This window comes from Tenrec ecaudatus, chromosome 5 (genome assembly GCF_050624435.1).
Source record: "Tenrec ecaudatus isolate mTenEca1 chromosome 5, mTenEca1.hap1, whole genome shotgun sequence".
NCBI classification, from domain to species: Eukaryota; Metazoa; Chordata; class Mammalia; order Afrosoricida; family Tenrecidae; genus Tenrec; species Tenrec ecaudatus.
Window position 1 is genome coordinate 46,291,625 of NC_134534.1, and position 25,277 is coordinate 46,316,901.

General features: G+C 43.9%; 1 protein-coding gene across 4 annotated transcripts in view; it reads left to right on the forward strand.

Annotated features, from left to right (window-relative positions):
- The window catches only part of RUNX1T1 (RUNX1 partner transcriptional co-repressor 1), a 220,105-nt gene that overhangs the window by 36,847 nt on the left and 157,981 nt on the right, over positions 1–25,277 (forward strand). The window contains exon 1 of one of the 4 annotated variants that reach the window (XM_075549501.1): positions 6,239–6,587. The exons of the other annotated variants lie outside the window; for them this stretch is intronic. Coding sequence (XP_075405616.1) covers positions 6,581–6,587 — 7 coding nt within the window. The 5' untranslated portion in view covers positions 6,239–6,580. Of the gene's footprint in view, positions 1–6,238; positions 6,588–25,277 lie in introns of those variants that run through there. 4 annotated transcript variants of the gene reach the window in all.

Consider the following 25,277-nt stretch of genomic DNA (forward strand, 5'->3'; position numbering starts at 1 on the left):
CCAACGTGTAATGCAGTTGACTGGTGGGTTTTGGGTTTGGTTTTGGACAAGTGCAGTGTCTAGACTTCGGAGGCTTGCGGAATACCCATGTCTAGCATGGACTGCTCCTATCAAGCTGCATGCCTGCAGAAGACAAAGGTGGTAGGACCCACGGTGCCTCCTGCATTCCCAGGGCTGTGCTTGCTGGTGCTGAGGCCTCCTGTTGGCTGGGCTTCCAGGTTGCCTCTTTGGAGACCTTCGGGATTCAGTTGAGCCTCGATCATCTTATTGTTTTCCTTAGGTTCTTCTTCTTCTTCTTCTTCTTTAATCCCGTGGCCTCCAACAGCTCTGTAACAGAAGGTGACGTTTTGAAAACAGTGTCTCCATATGCAAGGGATTTGGAGACCTTTTTATTGTCTTTAAAATTGTCATTCATAGCCCTCATTAGCATTTATTGTTGCACGCGTACAAGCAGAAAATGTGAAATTGGTATGTCATGAATAGCCCCGCCGAGCTCTAGAGCCCTCAGATCCGCCTGCAGTGTGCTGTGGGCTGGGCTGGGCTGGGTCGAGAGGGAAAGCTGTCCAGATGGCTGCCTGCACTGAGCAGAGCTGCAGGTTTTTGTCTCTGGTGCTGAGAGGAGGGAAAGTTCATCGGAGCATACGCCATCACCCTTGCGTTTTAACAAAACTAACTCGCCATCAGTCAGGATGGAGAGGTGGCGACATCTAAACAAAGGTTTTCCATCTAATGTTACAGTCCTTGTCAAATGAATAAGAGATGGGCCATTAAGAGGGTGCCTTTGATACTATTTGAGTGTTTTCTGTTACTAAAATAATAAGGAGCTATCAAAGATAGCTTTTTCAGATTTACATGCAATTTTATACTTTCAAATTGATCGAAAAATCTTTTATTTAAAAAGACAAGTTAAGACACATAGCATCTAGTCTTATGGGTTAATATGGAAGTGTTTTATTTTAAGTGTCTTAAAAATAATTTAACCCCGTAGTATGCATGTTGCACAATCTACATTTAGTTGTAATCGCAAACTTAAAGATTACATTGAAATAATTTAATATTCAATTAATGCAAGCATTACATTTGTGACAACATTTTGGAGTTTTGCGGATTCATATTAACTCTTTTTTCAAGTGTTGGTGAAGAAAAGCAGTGATCATGATATTTTAAAAAGCATTGGTCACTGTCAGAAATAACTCATAATAATAATTATGAGTATAGGTTCCCCCCCCCCTTGCACACACACAAATGATGCTTTGTATCTTAAATATATTTCACTTAGGGAGTACACGTGCGTACACTCACAAACACGCACCTTGTGTATGTGAATGTACTGATGCACATCTTTTTACTCCCATTTGCTGCAGAGTATATTTCTGCCTGAGTTAAAAATCAGATATATGGCTTGAAAACTATATTGCAATGATACAACTTCTATTGTATTCTGTAGACATGGAAGACAGAAAAAGAAATCACTGAAATAGTTTTGAAATAATGATGGCAAAGTTATTTTAAGATTGGAATCTTCAGCTTGCAAGCTTTGAGCACTTTACCAGCTCACGTAACTGATGGAGATACAAAACTCAAAGTGACCTGAGCCCTTGAGTTTGACCCAAGTCATAGGTGAAAGGAAGAGGTCCTGACTCCCAGCTCTCAGCCTGCTGCTTGCCCTGCTAGATTAGGATTTCTCAACAGACCATGCAGCATGTGGTCCATGGGGCACTCTGTTGTGTGGTGCTTTGTCCCGCGAGTTGCAAATGAGCCAAGCAGTGAAGCTTTTCTGCCTCTGTGATGTCTGGTGTAATCACCTATTAAGTCAAGCTTCCTCCTCCAGCATGTTTCCTTGTACTTCCTTCCATCCTATTGCCAGCACTTGGGCCCTCTTGGGCAGCCCTTAGTAACCCTTTGACCCCGCAGTGTTTATATCCCCTTCAAATCCTTAGGATGGCAATTACGCCTGCTCTTCTTTTGTCAGTTAAGCACGTTCTTGTGAGTTGTTCTATGGGCCTGCCGAAAGTTGAGGAGGTGCAAATGCTGCCAATCATTTCCCTCAAAGGAAATATTCAAAGGAATTAGTCTGAGTGTGTCTAGTTGTTTACAGTAGTCAGTTCTATAAGGAGGTAAAATACCAGATAACCTCTTATTTTGATGGGGAAAACCAGAGTGTGTTTTCCTTCTACCCATTCCACGCATCCCATTGTGATCAGCTTGCATCCTACATGGTAGCCCAACTAAACACGTAAACCAGTGTTTCCTGGCAGACAGAGTCTAATTAGATTTATCTTTGTCAGGAGACAATCTATTATGGAGTTTATTTTATACAGGTTCAGATGTCTTTCAGTGGCCGAAACAAATTAATGTACATTTTTATTAGGTGTCGTATCTATTTAATTGACTGTCAAAGTGACGAGAAGTTAGGAAATCATCCAAAAGAGAGGCCCATCTCCCTGAGCCCGCAGCTCACACATTAGGTAGGTTTGCCCTGTCAGTAGGATGCCTTCAGAAAGCACTAATAGCTTCCAGCTGGGTGGAAAATCAAAACCTTTGGGGTCTGACAAAACTAGCAGATTTGAATTTGAAAGCAGAGCTAATGCCTCCATTTTATTTTTTACCACTCGCCCATAAAACATTATTTTCCAATATGTCAGCCTCATTTGGTGGCCAGTGGTCTGAAATTGAAAGTGGAACAAGCAAGCGGAGAAATCTGGACATTAGTGAGCCCGCCCTTTCAAGCTGGTGTGCCACTTTGTGGCAGGGTCCCCTGTAAGAGCAGGGGGGTCTTAATGACCATTCATCAATGCTCCTTGGCTGATCATTGAGTGCCTTCTCATTCAGTTTATCAAGTCTTGCACATAAAAAGTCAGAATAAGCCTTATTCAGCTTTGTTAAAGCCAACTAGGAGTGAAATGCTACATTTGAACCCATTTTGCCCTTGTTTTTTTCATTTTGTTAATGCAGCCCTGCTTAAATGAGTGCCTTTATTGGGTCGGTTACAATATCTGAAACTATTAATTCTCTTGTATTGAATAGCTGGTGGCAGGCCAGAGCAGATGGGGTAGGAAAGTATTTGGTTGGGTGTATTGCTTTCAATTAGGATCAATGAGGTTTCAGCTCCTTTGAATTAACTCACTTAATACCCACTGTGTGAAGTCACGATGTATCACAACCGCCTGCTAGAAGCTGAGAGGAAAAGTTGATACCTGTGGAAAAGCCCTACCACAGATTCGGCCTTTGCCAGTGTAGAGAGTTTTCCTGAACTGCCGATGAATTTGGTAGGCTGCTATTCCCTAGTATTGGTAAGTCATGTTTGAACAAAGGGAAATCTGTACTTCGGAGCCGTTATGGTTTATGAAATGAGGGAGAGGGGGAATGCCCTGGAGGATAAGATACCATAAAGGCTTTTTAATGAATGATGTAAGTTTCTTTTCATAAACCTCTTTGTCTATTTTCAGGAACCTAGCATTTTGTCATTGACCATGCATACTTATATGCAAAGTGATGTTTAAAATAATGCCCCTTCGAAAGTTGCCATAAAAAACGCTCTATGTCCTTGATGAGAAGATAGACAGGCATTAACTAGAAACTCTCACGAGAAAGCAAAGGCTCGACAGTGAAGAGTTTTGTTGTTATCCCCCATGGATCGCGATATAAGGTCCAGTAATGCGATGCAGTGCCGTCTTGGGATGTATTTTAATTTTATAGAACAGCGCCTGGTTCTGATGCAGGCAGTGCTTTGTGGGACAGGACCTTTGCAATACCATATTTTTCCCTTACCTAAAGGCATTCATCTTATCATTGGGTGTCTATCTTTATCATAGAATTTGCGCTTAGCAGCTCTTGGCTCCTTCTACTCTCGCTTTTTGATTAAAAGGGAACGTCATTTCTGTCTAAATGACTGTATAGAACTACGTATACAGGGTTCCTGCTCAGGGAGAACTGCCAAATGGGGTTGCTGCTCTGCTTGCCTCAATGGATTAAATCATTAGAGGGGAAAACTGGCTCTTGGAGAAAATGCTGAACTAGTCTCAGATACAGACACACACACACACACACACACACACACACACACACACACACACTTAGGTCCTTTCTGCAATCAGACTTCTAGGTGAGAATCTCCAGGGATCCAGGTTTTGTTGACGTGGATCAATTTAAAGTGGCAATTACTGTAGTCAGATAACAGCTTAAAAAGCCTTTTTACACATAGAAAAGATACATAATCACAAGGCATATGGAAGTTCAATTTTCTGAGCTGTGGTTTAGGGACTTGCAAGGGACCGGTATTAAGACCCAGTTCTAAAACGGGATATCATCCAGTGTTGCATTTTTGTCATTTGATTTTCTATTTTAGAAGTGATTCACCATGCATATTGATGAAAGATTAGGGTTCCCACTGTGAAAATGTTTTCTTTGTAACATAGGTATAGTATTTTTTAAAAAATCAGCAGCATGTAGCATTGAGTGGCTTTCCCCCCCTTTTCTCTCTAATGCTCCTTTCAGAAATCTAAATCTACAGATTTAGGATGCTCGGTTCCATAAAGGTTCTTATAGCAGGCCTTAATTGATTATCACACTCATGCCTGCTATAAAGCTCTCTGTCATAGGAATGCTTGAGCCTGGTGCTTAACTGTACTGAAATCCATTACACAGAACCTCATTACAAGTGACATCTAACGAAGATGAACAAAAAGATTGGCCTCATAAATAGGGCACAGTGTACTATTAGTGACAGAACAGAGTAATCATTATGAATTGTAGTCTTTTTACAAGTTGTCTCAGACAATGATGAATTTTTGAGGGGTTCGACTGAGGAAGCAGTCCTTCTTGGGTCCCATATTTAGGGGCTGCTGAAGTTCCTATTGATCAGTACGGGGTGACAAAATTGAATTCTTCTCAGGGCTGCCTGTGTCCATGGGTCTGCCTGGAAGCAGGTATGCATGCCCACGGGGAGAGCGAGTAGGGAGGAATCGGGGTCACTTCTGCTTTCGGATGGATTTGTATCATTTCCTCAGGGCTGCTGGGAAGGGAGGGGAGGGTAGACATCCATCTGAATCGCACTAAAAGCATATGGAAAGTGTACACTAAGCTCGGAGCAGGCTGCAGTGGGGAGCCTGTGAAGGGATGGCAAGAGTTAAAGGGGATGGTGCTCCTGTCTGTCAGAGTCCAGGAGCGTGCAGGCTGGTCGGGCGCCAGGGGGGTGGGGGGCGGTTGTTTCTGTGTTTATAGTGCATCAAACGTACACTGGAGAGGGAAAGCCAGGAGGGATCTCCTCCACATGCTCGATCCTGTTGTTTAAACAAACAAACCACCTAGGAGAGATGTGCCAGTGTTAAATGGAGGAAGAGTTTCTGAGGAGAGCAGTGTTTTCCTTCTGCCCGGCATTTGTGTGTGTTTGGAGAAGGCGGGCAGGCAGGCTGGCCTGCGTTTCTCCTCCAGGCAAGGATGTTTTACAAAGGACAGAAGAGGGACCGCTGAGAAGAAAATAGCTGGCTTTAGATAAAGCGCTGTAACAAAGGCTCATAGTTTTATATCTCATGGTGTCCATTAAAGCTTAATAGGGACGCGTCTGTGGAACCTGGCTGGGTATGTGTTATTCGTGGGAAGGATAAACATTTAAGGGTGTGCAAAAATAGGGGAGAAAAAGAGAAAAAAAACCTCAGGAGCCAGGAGGACATGATTGTCCTGCCTTTCCAAAGGCTCCGCAGTGAGGATTTGTGTTTTCATCTCCCAGGGATCTAGGCAAGGTGGAGGAGAGAAGAGAGAGGATACTGGAACTGTTTGGAGCCCATCAGGGGCGGAGTCCCTGGGGGTTGAAAACAGTCTAGTAAAATAAAAGTGTCTGCTTGTGTTTGACACACACTGCCGAGAAGCTCACAAAGGAGGATGATTCTGGTAGTTGGTTCAGGATGATAAACTGGCACAATAAACAAAGTCTTACAGAAAGGTTTCTGTACCGGGTTTGGGTTTCCAGTAGAATAAACAAGCGGTGGGGGTCTGTCCTGTCTGTTCTTTCAAATACCTTCCAATTACGGTGGTTAAAGTGAGCCGATGAAGGGGAGGGGAGCCCCTCCTTTTGCGCAGCGGTGGGGGGGGGGGCATGTGGACTTGCCTTCTCTTGGCAAAATCAGGGTTAACTTTTCACGCGCTCGGGGGCGGGGGTGGCCGGGTGAATGAATTATTCAGCAGGGAGCTTATCTTTCTGCATTTGACGCTCTCTTCTTTGGTGCGGCTGGAACTTGCCCCACAGAGGGAGAGTCAGTCAGGGGAGGCAAGGGGTTGTGATCCTTTGCCTACACGTCCCTGTCATTGTTCTGCCTGAAGAGACCGGGCTGGGTTCAAGGCCACATGTGCTCCTGTCATCAGCCACATTTCTGCTCCAAGTGCAATCCGGAGTGTCAGCTCTCCATCTGTCTCCGCCTGGCAGGCGCACGCCCAGCACCCTGCCTCCGGCGATGCCGCCCCAGCCCCTCGTGACGGCCCTCCTCTTTCTGCCGCTGCTGCTCATTCCTGAACAGGAGGCCTGAGCCTGGAGCGCGCGGCCGGGAGGCGAGCGCCACTGGGACTGCGGAGGCTTGATCCGAGGATGCCTGGTGAGTTCCTGCGGCTGGAATTCTCTCTGGTTCCCAGAGGGAGACAGCTTACTGTGTCCTGTGCCAGGGTGTACTGTGACACCGCGTGCCCCACAGCAGGAGCGGGGCGCGTGTGGGCAGGAAGAGGAGGGGAGATGGAGGTGAGATGCACAGAGTACTGTTAAGAGATGAAGATTGGTACTGGGACATGGGGCTTGAGAGCCCTTGCTTTTCAAATTGGGGGAGGATGAGGGGGAGAGTACAGCCAGATCGGTTCCTTGGAGCAATTTACTTGAAGAGTTTAATTTGAAGCAAGAGGTATTGCTTCTGCTCTGGGTTTCCTGAGGACCAGGAACTCTCCTGTGGGAGGGAAGAGAGGCTTCAGGTACCCATGGATGACGGGATGAGGTCGCTCTAAAGAGCTGTTAGTGTCAGGGAAAGTGCAGAAAGCTTTGGAACTTCTAGGCAGTCTTCATCGAAATCTCCATCCTTAAATGTCATCGGGCAACTAATCACACCCGGCTAATGAAAAAAAAATGCTGAATTAGTGGAGCTGCCTGTTGTGGTCTTGGAAAATTAGCGCATGTCAATTTCCTCTGAAAAATATTATCTTTGGAGCTTACCGTGTTTCTGCAGTCGTTGCCAGTGAAAAGTTCCGTTTATGGAGAAGCTTGGGAGAGGCTGGGTTTTCTGGGAAAAGCCTGATGGGGGGAAGTTGTGTCTGCTCTGAAGATGCGTCCAGGTTGCCCTGTGCCTCCTGGGAGCCTGGGATCTTAGAGAGAGAGAGAGAGAGAGAGAGAGAGAGAGAGAGAGAGAGAGAGAGAGAGAGAGAGAGAGAGAGAGAGAGAGAGAGACAGACAGACAGACAGACAGACAGACAGACAGACAGACAGACAGACACGGGGCAGCTAGAGATCCTCCAGCTGGCTGGTCCGTACTGATGGGTTGGGGAGCACAGGCAGAAGAGGCTGTGCTTGGTCACCGAGTTTGTACACCTCACAGATGGTGTTTTGAAACATTATCTGCCAGTTTTCTGCACCCACAGTTGCGCGTAGGTATTGCCAGTTGTTTGAGGAATGTTTCCAGCGCCCCCGGCGCCCCCCTTTACGATGTCTCTTGTCACCCTCATCATTATTGATAGATGGGCAGAAAGGCTGCGTTTGTGACAGAACTAGACTTTTCCATTAGTTCAGTAGAGTAAGCATGTGTGTAGCTGAAATATGGGGAAAATCAATTTGCCAAAAGACAATGACGGAGGTCTCTGAAAGGTCTTTGTAACTCTCTAAGCGCTCATCTTGATTTATCTGCACAATACAACGAAAGATGCCATAGTGCGTTAGGTATAAAATGCAGAATCGGTATGAAAAGGTTTTATTAAAATTTTTTATTTTCGTTTATTGCTTGAGGCTCTTGTAGCTGCTTGGACTGTTGGAATCTTCTTTGTCTTATACTGTTAATAAATATGTGTTCAGGGAGCTGACCTACCAGCACTCTGAGCATTATTTTGGTCAAACTGAATCCCACTACCAACCAAAGCCATTTGTGAATGACAATTGCAGAAGAGATGAGTTAGCACTCCTGCTGCCCCTTACTTAAACCTTAGATTTTCAAGTAATTTCCTCAGCATCCTTATTATAAGAGGCACAAAATTGTATTTGGGATTTTAGAATCATTGAGAAATCTGTCTTTCATGATGGGTTGTTTCTCTCTCACTGGTTCTGAAGTCTGAGGTGTGTGGGCCGTGTTTCTCTGACCCCCCCCCTCCCCTCTCTTATAAACTGTGTTAGAAAACCTTGCTCTTGGATTCAGAAGCTATATTGACAGCTGTGACTGCGGGCATGTGCCAGGATGGCGATGCCTGAGCAGATGTGACACTTGGCTATTTTTGACACCCATCTGCACTTTCTAAACTCTGCTCTTGGATGGGCTACCTCTTTATATTTTTGCTTAGCATATTTTCGTCCGTACTTATATGTTTGTTATTAATGGATAATATTAGCCATCTGGGGCCGATCTTATATTTTTAAATAAGACATTATGTGCAGAAGATTAAAAGGATGTGTTTTGTGGAATCTGATATTATCACTGTTTTTATTTGGCTCCATAGTTAAATATGAACTTTAAAACAATTATTTGTAATTCAAGTGTCAGACCTGGTTCTTGGCCGTCTCAAAGTTGATGTTAACACTTTTCAGATGTAGGGTCTTTCTCATGAAAGTGGGGATCCCTGGGAACAGATAATACTTATTATCTTATTCAAAGACGTACTACTCTTTGGGGGGTAGGGTAGATGAAGAAAAGGGGCTTTAGGGGCTGCTAGAGCTGGTTGTGTTGGAAAAGGCACCACCATCCATGTTTTAGCTCTTTATTGATAGACTACGGGCACAAAATGAACTATACAAAGTCAAAGGAGGCCCCTCATGCTTTAAAGAAATAGATCAAGCTGTTTTAAAATGATTTAACTCACTATGAGGAAATAGCATTTCACTGCCTGTCTCTTCCATAACAACTAGACCCTTGCATTGAAGAGCAGGAAAATGTTTTCTTCTGAGAAGACTGGGCAAGCTTGAACACTAGATTGCTTTCAGAAGGACGTGGCTCCAAGCATCCAGAAACATTTATATTTTTATCAATCTTTGTATAATACTATCAAAGAACATATGTTGACCTACAAAATGCTTTCAGGACTGTTTCCTTAAAAGGACAATAAGTGAGCACAGTCCCCGAAGCCCAGAAATAGTGCTGTTCTTTCAGAAGATGGCTAGTATGAGGTCAGACCACCCTTTCTCAATGGTCCTGCACTCCAGATGTGCCTGGGACTTTTTAAAGTTCAAGTTTCTCCACCCCCCTCCAACCCCCCTTTACCCCGCCCCCCCACCAAAAAGGAGTTTGTTTTCAAAATCTGGTTTTACTTAAGACATCTCCATCCTGGAGTGCATTTCATAAATTGCCCACATATTTTTCTTAGCAGAGAACTTAACTGGCTGTAATTTTTAACACATGGCCACATCATGTGATATTTTCAAAACACTTACACATAGCTTTAAGAAGGTCCCTGCAGAAATGATCCATCCTCTCACAGCCGGCCCGTTTTTTTAACAGCATATCTGCATTTTCCATTTAGTGGAGCTATATATTATTAGCTTACATTTTTGGGGGTAGTAAAACAGTGCATTGCAGATTGTAAAACATGGACTTTATTATCTGCTGAAAATTGATTTGGCATTTATAGCCACTGTGTACTAAACTGTTTTTCTGTTTTTAACATTAATGCTTACAAGCAATGATTTGTGTTAAAAAAAAAAATCACCACCACCACCAACAGAAATAGAATTGCCATGACAGACAACTGTCAGTGTCCCTAAGGAGCTGGACATTTGGATCATACACCTGGTTATTTTCTTTGTAATTGGTAGATTTAAGTATTATAATACAAGAATCCCCCCCCCCCCTCACAGACACACACACACACACACACACACACACACACACACGGAAAACAAACAAAAAGCAAAGACCTCCAGACACATAAGCCCACCACTCACTGACAATCTCTTTTACCTGCCAAGGTGGTTTGTCATTGTGAAGGGGTGACTCTAGATGTAAAACGAGCCTCTGGTGACTATCAAAAGAAAACGATATAAGCTGTTAACACCCAATTCTGTATGTAGATTGTACAGACCTTGCTTGCTACTTTTTAGTAGAAATGAGGAAGCTTTAACTTGGAAATCCTGGAGTCTTTCCCCCTTTCCTCTTGAATCTCCACGTCTCTCTTTCTCTGTGTGTGTATCTCTGTTGCTATCGCTCTAGGCTCTCTTTCCTCCCCCTTTGGTTACTGGCGTTGTGGAGTCCTTGGCCTGCGAGCTCTCTCTAGGTCAGGTAATATTTGGAAGCGTACAGACATCTCTGTGTGCAGTTACTCTATTGGAAAGAATAGATCCTTTTTTTTCTTAAGTGGTTATAAGACAGCTAATTGTTCATTTTTATTTCTTACTGTAAACATTCATTTAGTGGGCATTATATAGCCTAGAAATGTTTAGTTACTATCTTATCATTACACTAATAACTGATGTTGGCAAAGAAGATGCCATAATTATAATATTCTGAACAGTCTTCTGAATCAGCGGAGGTCCCAGATATGTTTTAGATGTTTAGAGCTGGAAGCTGTATCTGCTAAGCCCCTTTAGCTTGCAGATTTTGTAACAGAGGTGCCTGGAGGTTAAGGGACTCAATCAAATGGCTTATTAAAGTAAGAAGACCCTCCCAGTGCATCCTTCTTACCACATCCATGGCTTCTAAATCTCAAGTATATTTTAAATCATGTTAACACATTAGTGTCACTTTGACTTTGTTGTCTTTTATCTTCAACCCTGGATTACTCTCACCGCATGCTTTCTTCCCTCCTTCTCCAAGATTGGGGAGTTATGTGGCAGAGAGTTCTCTCAGTATCATCACTTAGTTTATGGCACAAATGCACTATCAAATTCATTGCATAACGCTTTGGATATTGAGGAACCTGAGTGCTGCTAATTACCACCACGTACTAAGCAGAACCAATAATGTTAGGCTCTGACTAATGAAGGGTCACTATCATAAGGAACTGCAGGCAGTAGTGGTTGGGGATTGCTCAAAATGTGTCAGAAGTCAGAAACTATGACTCAGTCCTTCCACACCCTCAAGGAGTTTAGCGTTCTACAAACAGCTCCAGGTTTAGAAGTAAATGGTAATTATGAGAGTAGGTGATAAGATTCTATAGACTGCAGGAAACAAGATAAAGGTACCCTGAGATGGGGTCCCTAACTGGATTAAGACTCAAGGAATTAGGGGGGAGGGGTGGGAAGAAGCTAATATAATGCTGGCTAGATGGTTTTCTGGTCTCCGATTTATTCCCAATTAGATCTCAGTTAATGTAATTTAACCTTTTTCCATTTGTTCTTCTCAGAATAAGACTTTCATTTATTTTATTTTTAAAATTTTATTCTCTGTGTTGCGTGTGTATGTGTGAGAGACAATGTTATAGTAGTTCTTGGAAGCAATTTCTTTGTTCTGGTTGCAGCTTTTTGGTAGCTAACTATATCTTTTGGAATAAGTCATTAACTTAAATGACTCGTAACATAAGAACAATAGAATTTCACACCTGACGAGAAGCAGGTTTATCTGGCTGGCTTTCTCAAACAGCTGTTTGCATTAATTAATATTAATGTAAATGTACTTTCTGAGAATGCCTAGCTTAATTATGTTTTTCAACCCATAGAGTTTCAATCAAAGGAATCAGGAACTCCTCTTAATCTCAAAGGGAACATATAACTGCCATCTCTGAACAAAATCGCTCTCAGCCTAAGCCGCCATTCATTATAAGGCTACATGTGCCGGGCCCCGGGCTAGGCACCATGTATGCATTCTCTCTCTCTCACTGCAGGTCTGCAAATTAAGTGTTTTCTGTCACCACATGATAGATTGGAAACTTTAAGATCAGATAAATTAAACAATTTGCCCAAGGTCACATAGATCCAGTCAAATAGTAGAGCTGGGATTTGTGGATCTGTATTTGGATTCTTTCTGTCCTCTGTCCCCCCTTCCCCCCCCCCGCCCCGCCTCCTTTTGACCGTCTCAGGTATACTGTGTCTTTATGAGAGACTACTTGGAAATGGAAGCTACGTGGAAATACTTAGACAATGTCTGAATTTGAAGTATAGCACCATACAAGGCAGAGCTCTCTTTGCCTAAGAAGAAGGATGGAAAAGACAGCCTTCTTCACCGAGCATGCACTTGGCTAAAACCAGGACCATAGTTATGCGTTCCTACTCAGCCTAAAAGGATGCAAAGGACATAATCGATATTAAGGAACCAATATTATTTTGCAAAGCCTCCTTGAAATAGTAAATTTACTCTGTGTTATAATAATACAGAGTAACTAAAACATTGCCTTTCTTGTTTTTGTTTTTTGGGTTTTTGTCAAGTGGTTACCCTGGCTGTCTTTTGCTGATCAGAAGCACAGATGCACACTTTTTCTCTGTTTTGAATTAGCAGAGAATCAGAGATCAGGCGATATCTTAAACACATTGGCTGACAGGTTTCCAGGTGATGAGACTGCTGGGGATCCCTGGTTTGCCCCCAGGAACTCCTAACAGACAGGTTTGCTTTCAGAAGATGAGTATGATGTAGAAAAGCAAAGGATTTCCCCCCCCCCTCCCCGTGCACCACACCTCAACTTCTCCCTGCCAGGGGTGGGGTTATGGGGGGTGGGGAGGGGCAGGAGCACCCAATTCTTAAAATTACAGATTTTTTTTCCTGGTAGAGGAATGTCATTTCTGTTTCCCACATTTTCCTTGTTAAGACAAAGTGATAAGTACAATCTGTAAATAGGTGCATTTTATTAGAGGTCTTCTTTTGATGCTGCGTGGCTTATCAACATGATACAGAGCACTTGATGCTCAGATAAGAAGATGATTGTGCACGTACCTATGAAAACCTGATCCTGTGAACCGTTTGGTCTAAAGAGCTATGTAATTAGATAGGCAGACATGCTGTTGAAGAAGACTGGGTCTAAGAGGATGTCTTTATCATGTGTTTATGACTTTTAACAAGACTCTTAAAGAGTTTGACAAAATAAACAGACCATGCTTTAATAATCTTGGGTGACCTTGATGGGGTGCCAAGTTATTTGGAATTTTGAGCAAGACCGTCACTGTGCAGCTTAGCATATCAGTTATTTTGCACTTGAACTTTGCTTGACTTAACTTCATGGCTTTCCAAAGGACTTGTTTGCTTTCATGAGTCTCAGGTTATTGGAAGGAAAGTAAACAATACAATTTGAGGCTCCTGAGATGTATATATTCTTGTCTCTAAAATGTATAGCATGTGTTCTGACTGAGATAGGACTTGGGCAAAGAAAGACCATTATCTGACGCTTTCCATGGGAGAGAACGCACGGGCCCTCCTTGTTACGGTTGTGTCTAAAGCCACACGCGTATATTCAGCACCTGCAGGGACATTTCATTGGAACGATCTCGGACCATTTGTTTCCTCTTCTACTTCTGCACTTTGCATTAGTTATGCATATGCATCCTGGAGATAGAGAACTATTAAAGGAAACAAAAGGAAGACATTTTTTCTTAGGAGAGAGAAATCCTTATTAAGCTTTATAATCTCCGTTTAACTTCTTCCAGATGTCCCAGAATATTCCTAGTCTTTGGTTTATATAATAAAGCTAGTCAGAGACAAAACCCAAAGCTAGGTGACCCAGGAGTTGATTGACAAAGTCGTATTTGCTAACTGGCAGGAAGTGACCGAAATAATCGGCAAATGGGTGTGATCAGACTTTCACCATCTTTTCTAATGTGTATCATTAGGGAGTCTTTTTGTTGCCCTGCACTTAGTTTGGGGAAAAGACTTGCCTTTAGATGGCTATATGTTACAAAGAGAAATGTCTTTCTATTTTTTAAAGTTTTAGCTACATTTTCACCCCATGTTCTGGGGTTCAAGCATTTGATGTATCATGAACAATGTAAAACATTAATAAGCCTTGTACCAAAACCTCTTGGAGAGATGAACCATCCTGTTGTGTATTCTGACTTAGCATTGAGTCTCTCAGTCACTGATTTACAATTTCCATTGATTGATCATGTTGGAAGGCCCTGGTTTTCATATTTAGCTATCTTCTTGAAAGAGTTTGCGCTCAGAATGCTTTAGCTTTCTTACTTTATGGGTTGGGCTGATGTCATGAGCAGTTACTGTATTGTGTTTTATGAGGCCATCTAATTAAACAGAACAGAGCCTCGGGACTGTCAGTTCCTGGGTGTGATTGAGGTTCCTCTGCTTAGTGGTGTGTGCCCAGGAACAAATCACTTTCACAGTCTGTCTGGCCTCGTACTCTCTACTTTTAACATTTACGTAGAGACAGTGGTTCTACCCGGCTTACCTAACCAACCAAACAAAAACTAAACAACAACTGTATGGCTGAGGGGCTGATTCCAACTCACAGTGACCTGAGGGCACCCGGTCACTTTGCTGCCAGTCAGTGCGGACACACGGCGCTCCTACAGGTCAGGCAGCACTGTCCGGAGGGGACAGTGGTTCCGTACCCAGCCACTAACAGAAGAGGGAGGATAGAGCTGCCCTGTCCGTTTGACAGTTTTTGTGGTCTTTCTCCTATAGCACAGCTGGTGGGTTCGGGCTGCCATCCGTACAGGTACTAGCAGCCTGCTTTAACTGCTGCCCCACCAGGCTCCTCTGCCTCAGCGGAACAAGGCGATCGTGTAAGTGAAGGCGCTTGCTGTGTTTGTCTAGAGAGCAGGATAACAGGCAAGGCAGCCTGATGCTCTCGGGCCTTAAGCAGGAGAGGACAGTGTTTGGTGCCCCACAAGTGGTTCCAGACCGCATGTCATGGTGTTTTGTTTCTGTCTGAGGGAATTTTCTGTCAGCTGTGTCTGTCAGCTGCCCCTGGACACCCCCTGTCCCTCCCCAATCCTTATGGACATGCCCAGTCTTTCAGCCTTCCAGGGACTTGTCAACTTTGGAAACTAGATAGCCCACCTTCCATTGGCGAGGAAAGGAATATGTGCTCACATGTAAGCCGGCGCTGGGAAGCCCCTCTTGGTTTTCTTCGTGTTTGAATGAACAGTGGTTTCCCTGTAGGCTACTCAAAAGTTCCCTCCCTTTCCTTCTGATTGTCCGGTAGGTCATGTTGCTAGAACACAGAATTCTATACAACCGTTTACTTCTGTTCCATGTTGCCCCAAGTTGCAGGCTGTTTTCTGTGTTGCGTTGTTTAAAGTAGACTCTTAGAGCTGACCCTTCTCCTTGACAAAACTGCCGTTTACATTGAGATTTGATTTCCTAGTTCTACTGATTCCACTCAGGACTCCCTGTGAGTTTGAGACAATGAGCAAATATTTTCTTCATCAGTGAGTGGATGAGAGTGGATGAGAGTGGACTAAGGGTCACAAGAACTGTCCACGCCCCCTGGCCACTTCAGTAGTAGGTCATACAAGGGGGCTTGGAAAAGTTTCTTTGGGAGTGAAGGAAGAAGAATGTATTCATTTCCAGGCCCTACAACTTCATTTGTGACAAGTTGAATATTAATTTAAAATTGCATATATTTGTAAATCTGATCATTTATCATGATTGTATTTTTTCAAATACACAAAACACTTAAAACATTCTGCTGTGGCATAATTACGGCAACTAGAAACAAAATAAAGGTCGTTAGTAGTTGTATGTAATATTTTGGTAAATTAGCTCTTTCTCGAGTTGAGGGCATTCATGTAGTTTGATGTGCCTCCCACCCCTGACACACCCCGTCACCCATTGGAAGACAGGCTTAGGGCTTCTGCTTCCAGACATATTTACTACTAAGATTTTTAAGATTTTTAGTGAAAGAGGGCTGCTAACAAGTGCTTGTGTCCTTTCAGTTGCATAATAAAGTCAGCCACCGATGTCTTGCTCCCCGTAATCCTAGATGGGTAGCATTTTGATTGATATGCTGATAATTGTTTATCGCACAGACACTCGAGAGGTTGCAATTCGTTCTGTGTACAATGCGCTCATATAGTTCCTAGAAAAACGAGACCTTTTATTTTATGCGCCTTCTCTAAATATTTTGCTCTCTTTTGATCTGTTTCAATCTTCCCGTTGGGATCCTCTGGGGGTGGTAGGGTTTGTCTTTGGGATTTCAGAGTGTATCCTTGCATTATTCTTAGAAGAATAATGCTATTAATTGGAACAGATATGTTGTAAGCGTTTATCTTAATTTTTATTTTAAAAAACTGTTCAAAGGTCAGGTGATATATATATGTTGTTGGCAGCTTAAAGATGGTTCTAGAGCCAGCTCGCACCTTTAGGGAGTCGTGAGCAGAGGGACTGTCAGAGAGGGCTCCTTGAATCAGCAGCATCAAGCATCACCTGGAAACCTGATTGAAACGCACATTCACCTGGATTTCCCGAATCACAGGATGCCAGCAGGCCCCATCAGTGTGTGTTTGAACAAGCCCTGCAGGTGATTCTGAAGCCTATTCAGGCTTGAGAGCCACTATTGTAAATTACGTATTTTTGTCTCTGTGTTTCAGAAAGAAAAAAAATGCCCTTTATTTTGATCCTCAATGAAACTGAGGGGTCTAGATAAAAAGGAATCAGGTAGTTGATTTGTTTTAAATAATGCACTTTAGAACGAGTGCTCCAGAAGTCACCCGTCAGGTTGTTTGTCCGTAGCCCTGCTGCAAACTGACACGATCAGCTGCCCCCACTTTAGGGCCATGCTCCCCTTAGGGCCATGCTCCCCGGCAGAGGGGAGAGAGGACTGCCTCAGCCCCAGCAGGGATGCGTGATGCTGATTTGCACGCTCACTCCTTTGAAGGACGGCTTCTAGTTCTGTACATTCGGGAGATGTGTGTTATGCTCTCGCCCCACTCACACACCCCCTTCCTCGGAGTCGTCACTTTGAGGGTGAGAGGGTCCTGGAAGTGGACCTCCGTTTCGCATGAAGATCAGGTAGCTGTGCAAGTTTAGATGCGTCCGTTTGAGTTTCCTTTTATTTTTTCTCGGTTTAATGTAAATAAGGGCTTGCCATAATTAAAAAAGAATGTTTCCTCGGCCGTGCCTCCAGAAGATTTATCTCTTGCATCTCCTGCATCTTCTGTTGTTCTCTTTTGTGCTTGGTAGCCCTCGGTAAGCGGCGTCTGACACGCTTTGTGGCCTTTGCCTCCTGTGATAAAATAGATGGAAATGATTCTCGGCACCATCTGGTGAAGAGGGGCTGCCCTGGAGGACTGCGCTTTGAGAGGAAGTGACTGAATGCTAAGAAATGTGGAAGTCTAGGGACCTAGGCAAAGGATCTTTTTTTTTTTTAAGAGCATGAACATTAATACATCTTCTTGAGGTTTGATGGGACATGTACTGCCTACTGCCCCAGCTGGTGCTTATGAGAGCCTGGCATATTAGCGAGCTGCAAGTTCATAATGTATTCAGGGGAGGAAGCCTCCCTTGCATACCAATTGAGGCATCCTCTCTTTCAGAACTGCTTTTGAATTTCAATGATGTTTATATCTTCCAAGCCGTGACTGAACTGAGCATTTCCGCTCGGAGGAATAACACAAGTGTGTGTGTGTGTGTGTGTGTGTGTGTGTGCGCGCGTGCTTGCTCCCATTCCTAGATTAATTTCTCCCCTCTTTTTCCTCCCCCCCAGATGAAATTTCGAATCGTTTTTAATATCCCGTGGGTACATCATTGTAAAAAAAAATCTCTTTATAAAACAAGAGTGATGCGCACACGTTTCGTTATTATGTATGCCTTGTGGAATTATTGTATGCTTGTGTCTTTATAGAGTGGAGTCCTTTTGAGGGTCAGGTTGAGTCTACTGATCTGTGTGTGATCAATTCAACTAGTATTTGTGTCCTGGGCTCCCACTCTGTGTCTGACACTGCTATAGATGCAGGGGGTCATTTGGTGAGTCAGACAGGGTCACTCCCTCCCTCTTCTCAGGGTACCTGGCTCTAGTTACAGAAAACCAAACAAACTCATGCTCTGTATAATGGGGTAGAACTGCCTCTATGAGTTTCTGAGACGGTAAATCTGTCCGGCAGTATAACGCTTTATCTGGTGGTTTTGAACTGCTGACTATGTGGCTGACAGCCCACGTCGTAACCCACTGTTCCACCAAGGCCCCTCTGGGCTCTGGTTAGGAGGAGACAAACAGTACAGAAAGAAACACATGAGTAGGAGCCTTCCAAATGGAAATAAAACAGCTTAGTGAGTGTCCTGGGTTCGGTGGGGGAATTCACTACGATTGGATTACCGAAGGAGACACCTTCACAGAGACCTGGAGGATCAGAAGATGTTGGTGAAGTCCCAGCACCTGCTAAAACCCTGAGGTGTTGGGCACTGGGTGGGCATTTCTGAGGGCCAGCACAGCTTGCGTCTGGTCCAGAGTTCTGCTCATCACTAGGAATTGGGATTTCACCGGAGTTTACTTGGAGCAGTCACCAAGTTAGTTTGGGATGCAGCATGGCCTATATCCTCAGTTAGAAATTACCTTTTAAAAGGACCACTTGCATGGCCATATTTCTTGCGCTAAAAGAAAAAAGAAAGAAAAAGTCCCTGTTGAGTGGAGATGCGCTGCATTTCAGAGGACTACGCTCCACTGGGTTTTCAGTCACTGATTTTCCACAAGTAGATCGCCAGGCCTTTCTTCCAAGGGACATCTGGGTACACTTGAACTTTGAATCTTTTGGGTACTAGCTGAACACGTGCATCCTGTGTCACCCAGAAACCTTTTCTTGCACTTCCTGATGTGGACCGGAGCACCACGGCCAACTGAAAACAACGTTGCAGGACAAAGGAGGGCCCTAGACCCTAGTAGTTATGACAGCGTCTGGGGGTGATCTCCTTTCAGGCCTCGACTGCTGAGCTAAATGGTTTGACCTTACCAGTTGCTTCTGGGGAGAAGGTTTGGTTCTCTGCTTCCACAAAGATAGCACCATTAGAAACCCCACGGGACAGTTCTTCTAATTCTACCTTACAGGGTCACAGTAGGTGAGTCAGAATTGATTTGACGGCACCTAATAACTAACATCTTTACAGGTACAGGTCCCTAGGCCTGTCTTTCCTGTGGAGCTGCTGGGGAGGGTGAATGGCCAAGCATTCAGTGAGCAGCCGAGTACTTCCCTGCTGTGCTCCCAGAGATGCCTGGTCTGCACCCTAAACTAGCCAAAGCTGCCTCTGAAATCTGTTCCCAGTCTTAGTGGCCCTATTGCACAGGCTTGTACTTGTGGGAAGCGGTCTGCCCATCTTTCTCCTGTGGAGTGACTGGTGGGTTTGAACCACTGTCCTCTGCGTTAACAGCTGAGCACAGCCACTGTGGCACCAGAGCTGCTTTCCTGCACGTGTCAGGCAACTGAATAGCTCCACAGGAGAAATAAAGAGATCTTTTAAAGGTGCTGGAGTACTAGACTAAATTGGAATTAGCGAGAATTTCAAGTCAGATAAACATCTGTTGGATTCTGGTCTTGCCATTTGCTTCCTGTTTGACTTTGACCAACCACTTAGCTTCTTTTGGCGCGTGTCTTCGTGTCTGTTAAAGGGGGAAAGTGCTACCTCGAGGCAGAGTGAGAACTAAGTGAGATCGTTCTCTTAAAAGATGCAACCCAGTGCCTAGCTCCTAATAGGTACTAACTATCGTTGACACACTGATCACCAACATCTGGGGTGGTTTCAAGGACTATTTAAACAGTTGGCATTGTCTGGTTGGAAGTCACTTTCTTCTGCTGTTATTTTACCAAAATATTGTTAAAATTTGGCCATGCACAGTTGTGTTCAGCAGTTGCAGTTTGTTTGTCTAGAATTATCCAAGGAAGGATGCTGAAAAAATCCCGAGGCAAAACCTGTGCTCTGTGAAAAGTTCCTGGGATTTTTTTTGTTTGTTTTCTTTGCCCATAGTATATCTCAGTGGATTTGAAAAATAGTCTCAAATAACTTCTTTCATTTGCTTTGCGTATACTTTCATACAGACATATATACACAAACATGTTGCACATATATAGAAAGAAGCAGAGGTGGTCCTGTCAGGTAAGCATTTTTTGTTCATATGTTGATTAGCACGTGTTTGTGTATGTGTGCGAAGAGAGAAAGATGAAACCAAACTGCCTTATAAATTGGAGTGAAAATTGTGGTTATATGAAGATATTGCAGAAAGAGTTGTAATTCATGAAGCAGTAGTTTTGTTAATTCATTGCATACTTATCAGATAGAGGCCTTCAGAAGAAATTTCTTAATGCACTCAACTGGAAGAAAAAAACACCTGTATTTTTTGCATGAATTATGCCCTTAATTGCAAGGGCCTTCAACTCTTTTAGTCTGTAAAGTGAGGTTCACCTTGCCAAACTTTCTATGGAATTGTGGGTTAGGGGCGGGCACAGATGCTGGTTGGGACATGGAACACCTGAGTAGAATTCTAAGTTACTATTGTCATGACTGTTGGTTGACTGATTATATAGGTTTGCTTGGGTTATCATTGAAGAGCTCCCTACCTTTACATTTAGGTATTTGATCTTTGACTTGATGTCCTCGCTCTTCTTAGTTGGTGGATTACTTTTTGTACTTTCCCTCAAAACATCCAGAAAACAAATGATTCCTAAGGAATGTGGACGGGTAGATAGTGTGGGAGTCTCGGGCACGCTTAGTCAGCACTTACAGGATTCTTGAAATGTTCCTTGATGTCTTACCAAAGCTGTGCAGAGTTATTTAGGATGGCCTCAAGGAATATTGGAACGGTATATATAAAGTCGTGTGAGGGATTATGTTGATTGCTGTGGCGGTCTTGCTAGAATGTGAGAAGAGGGAGGGGGTGGGGGCGGGCGAAGGTAGGAAGGGTATTGAAGGTTGGGGGGAAGGAATCACTGTCCAGAATAAAGCAGTTGGCTTGTGACTACCAAGAGGGACCCTTTCTTTCCTTCCATCAGGGAAAGGTATGCTCAGCTCTTGAGGGTGATTCACACAGCTGGTTCCTCGGAGGGCAGCAGCGCAGGGACACGGCGTAGGCCTCCCAAAGATTGTCCAGTGGCACATGCGAATTCTCATTCTCCCCTCGAAGATGTCATGAGTATTGTCACAGCATTTGCTTTCCTCCAAAAAGAGAGGAAAAAGAAAAACCTGGATGCTTGAGCGAGGTTGGTAGAGTAATTCATGCCGACCCGTTGTATCTCTTGGACCCAGGCAATATACATAGAGCTTCCATGGTATAGGGCCGCCTCTGACTTGGACATGATTCCACCATATTTTGATTTGAATGGATTTGATAAAATATATTACAGGCTATCCTATTAGGTTGAACACTCTTCTCCCCTCAGGATACTGATGACAAGCCCGTTTTATGAATATTTGCAAGTAATGGTTACATTTGCTAGCCTGGCCTCTTTTTTTTAATCATTTTTTTCTCTCATGATTTTCAATTCCTAAGAGTTCACGTGTCAGCTCACTGACACCCCCACAGATACTGCTTTCTCATAATGAATTTTAGACATAACCAGACGCGCTCTACTTGTGTCCATGATACCTTTCGCTTTTAAAACACCAGGCTGGGCGTCAAATGTGTAATATGTTTTAAGACAGCAGATTTTATGTGAGCGGTGACAGTGTTATTAAGATTACAGGTCCACAACAAGCTTCAGTCACTTATTCTAAAGTCATGTGGCAAACACAGGATTTTGTTTTTTTAAGATAATTTTATTTGGGGCTCCTATAGCTCTTAAAAATCCATAAATCAATTGTATCAAGCATATTTGTGCATATGTTGCCATCATTGTGTTTTAACCATTTATTTTCTTTTTGAGCCCTTGGTATCAGCTCCTCCTCCCACTCCCCCTCCCACCATCGTGACCCCTTTGATAAATTATAAATGATTATTATTTTCATATCTTACACTAACGGCTGTCTCCCTTCCCCCACAGTTTCTGTTGTTCATCCTCCTGGGTGGTGTTGGGGGTTATGTGTGGACCATTGCTAGGGGTTCCCCCTTCTTCCCTTTCTCCTCTCACTTTCCCCCTACACTCCTGGTATCTCTACTCCCATTATTGTCCCTGAGTGTTTTTTTTTTCTGACCTGGATTCCATGTGTTGTGAGCTCTTATCTGTCCCAATGTACATGCTCCAGTTTAGCCAGAACTGAAAGGCAGGACTAGGGTCATGATAGTGGGGGGTGAGGAAATCTCAAAGAACCAGAGGAATAGTGTGTGTTTCATTGGTGCTATACTTTACCCTGATTTACTCATCCCTTCTTTCTGACCCTTCTGTGAGGGGATGTCCCATTGTGTACATCTGTATTATGGGTCTCTGCTCTAACCTCTCTCCTTCTTAACAATATGTTTGTTTCTTTGTTTGTTTGGGGTCTTCTGATGCCTGATCCCTGATCCCATCAAAACCTCATGATCCCACAGGCTGGTGTTCTTTTTCCAGGTGGGCTTGTTGCTTCCTTCCTAGTTGGCCTCTTGTTTAACTTCAAGCCTTTAAGACCCCAGACACTTTATCTTTTTATAGCCAGGCACCATCAGCTTTCTTCACCACATTTGCTTGTACACCCATTTTGTCATCAGGGATCGTGTGGGGAAAACTTAAGGTTTCAATAATGATCTGTTAGACTTTCCTTCCAATGTAAGATTAAGAGGAAATGGGAACCTGGGCATTGCTGACTGACAGGTCATACATTTGAAAGAAACCACAAGTCCCTAAAGGTCTGAAAATCTGTATTTTAATTGAGCCCCCTCTTAACCAAAAACCAAAATGAACTTCCATCGAGTGCATTCCGACCATAGGGACCCGGTAGGACTAACCCTGTGAGTTTCCGAGCCTGTACGTCTTCATGGGAGCAGAAAGCCCTGTTATCCCAGGGAGCTGCAGATGGTTTCAAACTGCTGAACTTGCAGTTAGCAGCCCAATGTGTCAATCCTACACCACCAGGGCTCCTGGATGGTATAAACTACGTATGTATTTGGCTGCTAACTGAAAGGTTGGCGATTTGACTCTATCCTGAGATTCCTTGAAAGTGAGGCCTGGCCATCTATGTCTGAGAAAATCTAAAACCTAAACCCACTACCATCATGCTGTTTCCGACATCCCTGCCTTTTCCAAGGCTGTGGAATTGTCACAGGAGCAGCCAGGTTCCTATTTCTCCCGAGCGGATGCCTTGGCATTTGACAGCATAATGCTTACCTGACAATGCTACCAGGGCTGTGGGGAACCAGCAGCCACTGCTGCCCTGGAGAGAGCTGCTCTTGGGCTAAACATGGACACATGGTGCCTTAGGCCAGGTTGACTCGAGAAATAAGTCCAGTGACACTCGTATATGTTTAAGAATGCACTTTATATCAAGAAATAGTTATATATCAAGAAAACCCCCCATCCCAGTCCAACTGAAGTCCATAGGTCTGATGCTAGCCCACAAGTCAGTCTCTCTTTAGACTCATGAAGCCACGTGCAGTGGTGCCGAATGCAGGAAGCTCACAGGCCAGCCCGTGCGTGCACAGTCCCATGCATCCAATGGTGGCGGATGCATCTACAGGACTCTCAGCAAACAGGGTGTGCCAGCAGGAAGTTGAAGGCACAAAGAAAGTGGGGAGGTTCCCAGGACTCTCCTTATGAGAAGGCCAGACCCACCATTAGACTGTCACCTGATTGACAGGCCAGACCCCACCCATACACTTTTGTTATATCTTCACAGTGACATGAAATTATGTAACTACCACACATGGGGTCTCCATGATTCGGAACTGGTAATAATGGTAATATGTTCATTTAAATAATCATCGTTAATTTAAAATATTTATAGGTACATTTTAATTGAAAATTTTAAACTGATTCTATTGGTGAACTTAATGCTGGGAAGCATTTTTATAGTTAAGCATACCTGTTCTTCATCAGGTCGTTCTTGATTGTGCAATATCTTCTTACTTAGAAGGGATATATGGTATTATCTGCTAATCACAAGGTTAATGGTTCAAACCCACAAACAGCTGCTCAGGAGAAACATGAGGCTATCTGCTCCCATCAAGCATTATGGCCTTGGAACACGTTATAGAGTGACTGTGAGTTAGAGTAGAGTTCATGGCAGTGGTGGTGGCTTAGTGTCCTCACTGCTCTGTTGTCCAGGACTCAACATACTTCGCATGGTTTCCTTTCTGTTTTGAACTTCTGTGTCTAGGTAGGTGTGTGACCGATATTGAAGGAAATGGGTGAGTAGATACAGTAGGTCTGGTGTCGTTTTGGCCTAATATGATATATGAGGCGATTTTGAAGTAAATAATTGAAGTCAAGGCTGCTTTTGTTCCACTTTTGCTAATTGTGCCCCACACAGGTTTGGGCATATAATATATAACATAAAACAGAACAGAGGTGATGGTGGCCCATTGGGTTCAGTATTTATCTACTGACCACAGGGTGGCAATTGAAACTCACCTGCTGATCCCAAGGATGTGGTGATCTGCTTCTGTAGGGATCTAGTCTTGGAAATGCTCTAGAAGCGGTCCCCTCTGTCCTGTGGGGTTACATGGGCAGGCGATGAGCATTTCAGAGAATACCCCGTACCTCAATTATGACAGTCTTATGAGTCATATGTTTACTTAATTATCATGCAGCGGATATGATTTTGAGCTCTTAATACCACTGCAACCTTTTCTAAGCAGCCCGCTTACTGTAAGACAGCGGTTCTCATCCTGTGGGTCCCGACCGCTTTGGGGGTTGATTGACCCTTTCACAGGGGTCGCTGATTCATAACAGTCGCAAAATGAGAGTGATGAAGTAGCAACAAAAATAATGTTATGGTTGGGGGTCACCACTCATGAGGAACTGCACGGAAGGGTGGCGGCCTTAGGAAGGTGGCGAACCGCTGCTGTATGTTTCGCTCTTCCCAACCCGCCAGGCTTTGAAGCTCCGCTCCTGTCAAGACGGTCACTGGCGACCCTTTCAGCCGCCCAGCCACCAGCTCCACTCTGCCCTGTGGGTTTCTTGCAGTCCAATCAACTCCATGGCAACGGCTTCATTTGGGCTTGGTCATATTATTATAATTTTGTGAAGTGCTTAATTGCTCACTGGAAAGTTAGTGTTTGAACCCAGTAACTTTGCAAGACAAAGTTTCATTATGACTCCGGCCAAGAAAATCCTATGGAACAGTCCTTCTTCATCACACAGGTGTCTTCTGAGCTGACTGGGTAGCAGGCAACAGCAACGG